Source organism: Camellia sinensis, chromosome 12, assembly GCF_055761805.1.
Source record: "Camellia sinensis isolate YWXY chromosome 12, ASM5576180v1, whole genome shotgun sequence".
NCBI lineage: Eukaryota > Viridiplantae > Streptophyta > Magnoliopsida > Ericales > Theaceae > Camellia > Camellia sinensis.
In genome coordinates this window covers 105,904,605-105,914,915 of record NC_138972.1, presented here as the reverse complement: position 1 = coordinate 105,914,915, position 10,311 = coordinate 105,904,605, and the positions used below count along the sequence as shown (strand labels likewise).

At 31.5% G+C, this 10,311-nt stretch overlaps 1 protein-coding gene across 6 annotated transcripts; it reads left to right on the top strand.

Moving 5' to 3' along the window:
• Window positions 1-1,465: 1,465 nt before the first annotated feature.
• On the top strand, window positions 1,466-7,007 carry LOC114322718 (magnesium transporter MRS2-I). 6 transcript variants are annotated; one of them, XR_014346953.1, is made up of 11 exons: window positions 1,487-2,026; window positions 2,133-2,162; window positions 2,339-2,480; window positions 2,725-2,819; window positions 4,151-4,225; window positions 5,016-5,240; window positions 5,331-5,375; window positions 5,547-5,629; window positions 6,117-6,146; window positions 6,352-6,471; window positions 6,552-7,007. XR_014346953.1 is itself a non-coding variant. In XM_028270095.2 (11 exons), exons 1-11 carry the CDS (start codon window positions 1,784-1,786, stop codon window positions 6,636-6,638), a joined length of 1,137 nt encoding a protein of 378 aa, XP_028125896.2. In that variant the 5' UTR covers window positions 1,487-1,783; the 3' UTR covers window positions 6,639-7,007. The 6 variants fall into 6 exon arrangements, 3 of the variants coding, with proteins under 3 accessions (XP_028125897.2, XP_028125896.2, XP_028125894.2); XR_003650842.2 differs by having other exon boundaries at window positions 2,698-2,819; XM_028270095.2 differs by having other exon boundaries at window positions 5,585-5,629.
• The last annotated feature ends 3,304 nt before the right edge of the window (window positions 7,008-10,311 follow it).

The window sequence follows — 10,311 nt, the reverse complement described above, 5'->3', positions numbered from 1 at the left end:
GGACCATAAAAGATTAATAAATTATGGGTTACAACTTGTTTTGTTATGGGATGTAACTCAAACATTATGGGGTTGTAATTTATAATTTTAGCATTAGTAAAGTAATATTATTAAAATTTGTCATTTTTGTATTGTATTATGTCAAATTATAACTTTTGCATTGTCAAAATATCAATTAAAAATGTCAAATATTGTTTGTTTTTTAATTATCAACTAAAATTTAACATGATTGGAGATATCTTAGAAGGGAAAAAAAAGAAGCAATTTAGGAAATAGAATATTTAAAATAAATAAAACTGTTTTGTTTCTTGAAAGTGATTGAGGTAAAAAAAGGGGGCTAGAGGTGGGCAAAATGATTAGGGGAAGGAATGTAAAGGTAGTAGAAGGGGTTAAAAAAGGGCATGAAATGATAGAGAAAGAAGTTGGTAGAATGAGAGGTGTAGAGTTGGAGAAGAGGTGGCTAGTGTCTGGTGGTGAGATAGAGAAAGATAAGACATTTTAACAATTGTAACAGAAGATTCCACCTATTTGTAATTATTGTTGAGGTAATTAGTGATAAGTCTATTTTTAAGGGATATACTTTCAGTCTAAGGATTAATTTTTATGAAAATAAAAATATACTTAATAAAATTATTTAATGAGAAGGATAAATTATTATATATATATATATTTTAAAATTTTATTTCATTTTTGCTAAATCACTGTTGAATAGTAGTAAAAAAAGTTGTTAGTTGTGGCCAAAGACTGCGACTAGTGGTGGTGGTGATATGAATTATGTGAGCAAATATATGACACGTGAATAAATATAAAGATGACGTATTAATAAATAAGTGATGTGAACAGATAGATAGGTGAATAGAATAGTAGCGATAATATGATGTTTTAAAATTATTTTGTTCTTTTAACAAGTGGTGTTTTGGAAAATTAGTAAAAAAATTAACTTTTTTGACTTTTTGTAATTTTTTTAGTTTTTTTATATAAAAAAATAAAGAGATGATAGATTTAAAAAAATTAAAAAGTCAAAAAATTAACTTTTTATCAACGTGTCAAAACGCCTCTAAAATTTTTGATATGACTTGCCCTTATTTTTAATTACCCATTATTTTGTAATGATTACCCCATTTTCCATTTTTAAGTAATACTCCGACCTGTCTTATTTTTGAAAGAATATTTAAAAAAGTAAAGAGCAAAAAAATAATTACAAAATAATAAAGGTACAAGTGATTTATTCATTAGAAAATATTGATGTGCATCATATGTATTTTATAATGGTATGTCATATGTACTCTTAATTATGTCATATGTATATAAGACATTTGGTGATTCATTTAATAAAAAATTTGGAATCTATAATATTTTTCTTTTTTAAATTATCTTTTTCTTTTTTTTCTCTACAAACGTGCAAACACGCGCTCATAATCGAGGGTGGTGGAGATAAATAAGATTATTTGTCTTTATTTGAAACATCTTTTTGCCCTCCAATATTTGTAACTTCACTCCAAAACCATGTAATGTAACCAATGCAAGCAACTTGTCACAGACAAGAGCTCGTAAAGTTCCCCATCAATGGCCCCCTCCTCTCCAAACCCTAATCCCTCTTCCCCCCTCAATATTCACCTCCCCTGAATTCAACCCCAAACCCATCTCATTCCTTGCTTTTTTCACCATAATCCACCAAATACTCTGTTTTTCTCTCCCATATATATATAAACTTGCATGCACAATTGTCTATGCATAGACGATTCAATTTCTTGATTTGAGATGTGATTTTGTGCGCTCTGTAATGGCTCGAGAAGGGTTCATTGTGCCTGTGGAGACTCAAGCTTCTCTGAAGAAGAAAACTGCTGTTTCATGGAGATGGATGTTGCTAGACCACACTGGGCAAGGCACGATTTTGGATTTGGACAAGTATGAGATCATGCAACGCGTACCTATTCATGCCAGAGACCTTCGAATTCTCGATCCTCTTCTTTCTTATCCTTCCATCATTCTCGGCCGAGAAAGAGCCATCGTTCTCAATTTGGAGGTAGCTTAATTTAATTGATTTCAATTCTGTTCTGATTCAATTTTTTTTCTTTTCTTAGTCATGTTCACTTAAATTCGTTCTGATTTTGCTTGATTTTGTTTTTCAGCACATCAAAGCAATCGTCACGAGTGAAGAGGTAATGCAGTCTCTGTGTTTGTGTGTTTGTTCAATTTTCATGTTTTGCAAATTGATTTTTTTTTTTTTTTTTTTTTCTGGTAATGAAATGAAATTTGAGGTTGGAGTCAATTGTATGTACTGAGGGCTGGTTTTTTTTTTTTTTGCTGCAAATTTGTGATTTTTGTGTTTGGGAAGGTATTGCTTCGAGACCCCCTAGATGATAATGTAATCCCTGTTGTGGAAGAACTACAAAGAAGATTGCCTCCGGTGATTGCTATCAGTCAAGACCAAGGAGAGGATGAAGAGCAGCAGGGGGCAAAAGACGATGTTGAATCCGGTGAGCAAAATGGGAAATCCATTATCAACAAGAGAGTGTTTCTAATAATTTTTTCTGGTGACCTTAAGAATGAAAAAGTTACTGAAAATGAGTGAAAGCCTTGCTAGCATATTCTAATCAATTTGTTCTATATTTTTATACACATTAATTGTTGGTTGTTTCTGGTTTTGGGCTGTGGTTTGATATTCTGATTGACGGTTTGAGCAATATAATGTAGAATTCCCATTTGAATTCCGGGCTCTAGAGGTAGCTCTAGAAGGCATTTGTAGTTTTCTTGACGCACGTACAGGAGAATTGGAGACAGCTGCATACCCAGCTTTAGATGAGCTGACCTCAAAGGTAAGGCTTCTTTCACAAATTGTTAGTTTTCATTTTCTTTTGTTAAATACTTTGAAGAAGGAAAAAAAAGAAGATGTTTTGCTGACATAACAGTGCTATTTCTTTGTATCTAGTGCAGCCGAGCTTCTTCTTCACATAGGCTTGCAAACAATAAACTGGAACTTGCATGTTTTCTTCATTGCTTTTGTTGATTAGAATTTACATATGTTATGTTGTCTGGGCCCATGGGGCCCACTACGGCTCTCGTTTTGATAATTTGAACCGTTCATTTTGTAGGGTCCTTTGTGTATATCATCTACACAAAAAATTAGGTTGATCCAATAATCGATTGTGTTTGTCACAAAAAAATAAATAAATAAATTGGATGGTTTATTTTTAAGAACACATTTGTTGTCCATTTTTTTGGAGACAAATGCGATAAATTGAATAGGCTGCGATTATTGAATTGATCAAATTTTTTGTTTGCATGATATACATAAAGTGTCTAACAAAATGAATGGTTTTGATCATTGAAACCGGACCCGTGGTGAGCCCCATGGGCCCGGACAGCACCTCCCAGTCCAGGTCAGCTTCGATACACATCATGCCTAACAGTTGGATGTTCTTCTGCAAAACTTGAGTTATATTTTAATTTGATGCTGTTTTGGTAAAACAAAATATTTCTAGAGTTCATTATTGATATTAGTACAGTTCTTAAGCAGAATGGCTGCTCAGTGTTCTGAATTTGTCAATTATATTGACATCGTCAAAGATATATGATAAATATTGATGTTATGTTGACAGACATTTGGACATTCAATATTCACCATATCTTTAATAGTACTTGTATTGTAGGGTTGCTATTGAAGATTTAAATAGAGAAACAACATTTAATCATATTTAATGTGTTCTAATTACATCCCAAGAAAGAGGAGTATCAGGGTATCATCTATCTATTTTCCTTGTAACTGTTACCTTGTGGTGTGACCTGTGCATTTCCGATAAAGTGTAAACACACATGAAAATGAAAAGTAACATTTGTTAGAAAAAGGCTCTATTTTATATTGGAATGGAATTCATTTGCTGTGCGGGGTGGTTGCAACATAATTTAACAGTTTTAGCTTCAATAAACTCCTTTTTATTCTCAAATTGGAACATATATAACTTTCAGGACTGGGCTTCCTAGTCTTCTGCAGTATAAAAGTTTATAAATTATCATCTTCAAATAATCTCTAGGGTTCTTGTATCATTGTTACATTTGTAATAATCTCTAGGACATTTGTCTTTTCCTTTTCCTTATTAATTTGTTTAATTATATATTTTGAATTTGATGCAATTACAATTATGTGCAGATTAGCAGCCGTAATTTGGATCGGGTGCGTAAATTGAAGAGTGCAATGACAAGGCTGACTAGTCGGGTTCAGAAAGTATGTCTCTGGTTCCACTTCTTGCCATTTACTCATCTACCCTAAATAAAAAAGATTGTAAAAGCATATGGTGGTCTATCCACATTCGATTATCCCTGAAGATGAAGATGGCCTATAGGCCCTCTAGACAGAAGACAACAGAGGGTCCCATTATGTCCCTTCTTAATATTTGCAACTTAATTGAAAATTTGATATTTGGGTGATTTTCAATGTCATATTCTGGCCTACCCTGCCAATGCTAATTAATGTGCTATCCTGTAACTGCAATTTTGAGCCCACAAAGGCATTTTCTATGATTATATTGCATCAAAGCATTTATGATATCTTTTTCTAGAGGATACAGAGCATCACCATTTAATGGTTTTCTCTTATGCAGAATTGATGCATTCCCCAACTTATACTGCTTCCATAATATAGCTTATAGATGACATTTCTATTTAAACCTTTTCATTTAATAACTAGAACAAGTATGAAAAGTATAACAAGTATGCAGAATTGACATTGAAAGTTACCACATGCACTATAATGCTTCTATTGAAACTACAAGTTTTCATTAATTAAATTTGATCTTCTTTAGTGAATTTTCCTTTGTCCAATTAATGACACGAGATCTGGGACAAAAATTTTGAGCCAACCCATTAACACTGCATATTTTAGGCCTGCAAATACAGCTTGCCTACAGAATTCAATTTCAGTTGTAGCATTATCAGCCATCTCAATATTCCCAAAATTTTCGAACTAGTCCCCTGTTTATTTAGACTTACTGTCTAAAAAGAATGATAATTTCCAGGTAAGGGATGAACTTGAACAACTTCTCGACGACGATGATGACATGGCAGACCTTTACTTATCAAGGAAAATGGCCGGTGCTGCTTCCCCTTTGAGTGGTTTTGGCAATCCTATTTGGTTCCCTGCATCTCCTACTATAAACTCAAAGATATCCCGAACAAGCAGGGCAAGTTTGGCAGCTAGCCATGTGGAAAATGATGTAGACGAACTTGAAATGTTGCTCGAGGTTGTGATGTGATTTTGGTGGTAATTGATTTTTTTCTTTGGATTAAACTAAATTCTAAGCTGAAGTGCAGAACTGTAAAATATTTTGCAGGCATATTTTATGCAAATTGAAGGTACCTTGAACAAACTGACCACGGTATGCACTACCATGCTGATCTAGTCCAGAATTTTCTGCTCTTACGTTGTTTAATAATATGCAAGCATGAGAACGAAGAATCCATGCTAGGAAGTTCAATTACCCAGTATAATTCAGAATTAGGTGGATTGTTGGAATATATTATTTATCTCTCATATTATCTTGTGCCAGAATATTGATGTGTATATTGAAAATTCTTTTCGCTCTAGTTGCGTGAATACATTGATGACACGGAGGATTACATCAATATCCAGGTAAGCTGCTGGATAACCTCATATTGAACTGAGAATGAATGGAATGTGACAATATTGTTGAAAGTGAAATTTGATAATTTTAAGATATCCTTCACCTGTCAAGGGAATGTTTGGTTTTCACTAGCTTTCCCTTGAATGCTTCATTTCTTTTGGTGGAAAATATTTTCCTCGGGCAATGATGGTGTTGGTGTTAAGACTGGTATGTCTCATTAAGTTCAGAAAATGTTTTCCGCCTTAAAAAACAGAAAACATTTTTTGCCCAAATCAGCTCATTTTGGGTTGATCATGGAAAATGTGTTCTGTTGACTATCATTTTTTTCCGTATTAAAAGTCAAAAAATAGAGAACTTTTTCCGCTGAAACAAATGGAGCAACAATGTCGAAGTTTATTTGCTTGGTTATCATCTTTTTAACCAATAAAGTAGCTATCAAGTATTTAGATGTAATACTTAAACTAGTTTCTTGTGATCATTCTTCCCCTGCTGCAGCTGGACAATCACCGAAATCAGCTGATTCAGGTGCTGCACTTAAGATCTAAATAAATCAACTTTTTACCCATTAGTTTCAGCTTGCATTTCTTTATTATGCCTCTGAGTTTAAATTCTCTTGGCAAGAATATTTCTTTTCTATAAAAGTTATGCACGTCCAACCCCTTTTCTGAGCTTACCATCCATATTTTTCCTTTTTCTTTTTTCTTTTTTTTGTGTGTTATTGTATATGCAGCTGGAGCTCTTCCTAAGTTCTGGGACTGTCTGTGTGTCGATATATTCTTTGGTGGCTGCTATATTTGGCATGAATATCCCTTATACATGGAAGGAAGGCCATGGCTACATGTTTAAATGGGTACGTAGATCACCCAATACACTTTGTTTCCGCATTTGGCAAGGTCTTCCCTATAGCTTCATAATTTTCACTCTCTCTAGGTGGTCATCCTCACGGGAATTCTCTGTGGATCCATTTTCTTGTCAATAATGACCTATGCTAGGCACAAAGGTCTTGTCGGCTCTTGATTTCATGGAATTAGTTTGGAGGAAGATCCATGATAAAAGCTCTGATTACAAGAAAAGCCGGTACATTTCTCTCTCTCTCTCTCTGGATTTCATTCTTGGAGTATGTATGAAGCAGCGATGATTGCTTGAAGCATCGGTTGGCTTTAGAAGATGGTGAATGACTTGATTGGTAAAACCAATTCAGATGTCAAGATCTTTTGAACTAATAAAATGTTTGTAGGTATTGTGTATTATACAATCATGTTATTTGGGTGATTTGTACCACGGCTTGTGCTCTTGTATGATGGACTGTTGGAGGATTTTACATGTAAGAAGGCAATGAAATCTTTGGCTTCTGCTTTTAATAAAATGTAAGAAATTTTGGTGTCATTGTCACTGCCGGTTTTCCTTCACACTGTGTTTGGATTGAGTGATTTGGAGAGAAAAGAAAAGAAATAGAGAGAAATATATTTCTCTTTCTTGTTTGGTTATCTTAAGTGGAGAGAAATGGGGAGAAATAGAGAGAAATTGAGAGAAACTCATTTCTCTCATAACCCTTATTTTCAATCTTTCCAAAAGTGGAGAGATTGGGAGAGAAAAGAAATCCACAAATGTTTATATTTTCATAATACCAATTTTACCCCTATAAAAATAAAAGAAATAAAATGATTGAAAATATAAAAAGGTTATTTTGGTAATATAACATAAAATAATTTCTTTTCTTTTCTCTTAATGAAATCTAACCAAACAAGAAGGAGAGAAATCACAATCATTTCTTTTCTTTTATTTCTTACTTATCCAAACAAAAATGAGAGAAATTACAATCATGTCTTTTCTTTTCTTTTCTCTTATTACTTAAGTAATCATTTCTTTTCTTTTCTCTCCTAAGTTACCAAACATATGTCTAATTGTAATTTCAAGAGAGACATGTTCAAACCACAAACAAATAGTATGTCAAGGAATCACGGAGAACATAGATAGATAGTACTATGCTTAAACTGACAAAAGTGGATTCCACAAACACAGTTTGTCACACATGTATAGCATGAGTCCAATTTTGTTGACCTATTTTTTTCTTTCATTCAATTGTTTTGGAAAAATCAATTAATGAGGACTATTTCACCCAACCATTGATACAATAAGTAAACAAAATTATTTTTGTATTGACATTGCTTTTATATGAGATCTTTGGTCTTACCTTCCTATCTACTTGCCATTTGGCATGCCCCCTCCCTTTTCACTTTCCCAAAGAGTAATAGATTATTTGAACATAATCTTTTTAATAATAATTTTTTGCAACTTAAAATTATTTTTGTATCATCTGTTATAAAAAAAAACTGCATCAAATAAACTAATACAAATTCAAATTCTATATATATATAAATCTATTTAACAAAGTCTCTTGCAACTTTAATTCTAGTAATAAATTTAGTTTAGGTTTGTGACTTTGTGGTATATGGGAAAAACTGTGTACCATATGTACCTTATAACTATAGAAGAAAATTACATAGCTTCATCATTTCTGAGTCATAACTATAAAAAAAAAAAAGAAGGTTACAACCAAACACAAAAAAGTCATAATCAAATATCTAAAAATAATGTCATAACTAAAGAAGAAAATTGGTCATAACTTTTAAAAAAAAATGGTGTAACTAATGGTTCATATGGTATGGAGTATGTATAATAGAATTTTCCGTGATATATATATATATATATATATATATAATATCAATCAATAAGAGTGTTTAGAATATCCAGATAATTACAGTTAAATAATCGTAGTCCAACACATGTATAAGCCTAACAACCCTTTAAACAAATAATCTTATATGGAAAAAAAAATTAATCAGCCCACCAACCAACAATCAATCTAAGAAGAAGTCCCAAAATAGAAGAACATGAATGATTTATTTATTTTAAATGAAATGTTTGGTATCGTATAAGATTTCATTTAAATACTTATCCATAATTATATAAGATATACTACTATTTATATAGTTGATTTAACATATTTTTGAGAGATAATAATTCGAGGAGGAGGTGTGCAGTTCATAAATAGTTTTGGAGAGTTTCGAGAATGGGGTTATGGAGTAGACATGCAATGTACCTTTATAATATTTGTAAATCTACTTTGTACAAGTTTAACTCCATTTTGTAAACATTGCCTATTTGGTTAATGTTATATATATATATATATATAAATAGAAGCTCAAACGCATATTTTGGTGCATTTAAATAATTACTTATTTTTGTGTTTATTAATTTGTTTAGTCTTAAAGTCAACCTTGAGTAACAAATATTATTGATCGGTCACGACACTTGACCTTTTGCTACCAGGAGCTGGTAGTGATAGTTAAAGCTACAATTTGACCGAATTCAATCAAGCTAATTGTCTTTCCAAGTAAAATTCAAATTTTAAAGAGTTTTTTCTAAACTTGACGAGAGTCTAATCTCCTCTGAACTTGTTTGCATTAGCCCAAGCTTGAGTTTATCTAAAAAATTGTAGTTGAGTTGAGTTGTCAAAATTCAATATAAAAAATTATATCCAATTGTCTTAAATCAATGAATTGCACTTTTTTTACAATATATATATATATATATATATATATATATATATATATAAATTACCACATAAAAGAAAATTGATTTGAATTATATGTTCCAAAAGAATACAGTAATAAATATACTACTTTGCAATATTATTTATACTATTGAAATTGTAATATTAAAAAATTTGAATTTGTTTTCTACGGCTTACCCAAGTATTACTTTGACTACATATATGTTTATCTCTCAAGGCAAATATAGTGGGCACCCATATGTTAAGCCAAACTAGTTCAAACAAATACTATGAGCATGACTTCATGATGGTCACCCTAATTCTACTTCTACTTATCCATCCTTCCTTCCTTCCTTCCTTCTCTCATATTTTTTTTTTTTTAAATCAAAAAATTACGAGACTTAATAAATTATAAATTTGACAATAAATCAACTAATAAAATATATTGAAATACAAAATGAATCCTAAAAAAAAAAAATTAAAGAGAGCCTTTATGTAGAGAGAAAAACAAACATACATATAAAGAGAGAAAAAAAAAATCTAAAGACATTGGGAGTATTTAGTGCAGCTGCTAAAACAGATTATAAATTATAACTTAACAAATTATAAATTAAAACTTTAGCCTTCGTTTGGTAAATACATTGGGACTATATATAAGCACATAAGGACAAAAAAGAAAGTCATATACAAACAAAAAGTAAAAAAAACATCATTTCCAAGTGGAGGGCATATTCGTCATTATAATGCAAAAAAAGTCAAACAAGAAAACCAGACGAACAAAAAAGTCCCAGGCTAAAAAAAGTCAAAAAAATCAAAAAGTCAAGTTTACCAAACGACACCTTAATCAGAAGTTGCAACTATTGGATTATAGATTTAAGTTGCTGACTAGTATTTGGTAAATAAGTTGTGAAATAATTTTTTGATGTGTAAATGTCATTTTTACCCCTATCGTTTGGTAATAGGCTATTTCAATAACTTTTTAGTTTTTTACGAAAAGATGTACAGAAAAGTAGAGAGAGTGATGTGACAATTTATAATGACTTTTTGACTTTTTAACTAAATACTTAGTCCGTAAATGAATTAACTTTTATTTTTTTTATTCACTATTAGTTCACATTTTCCATAAAAAAAAAT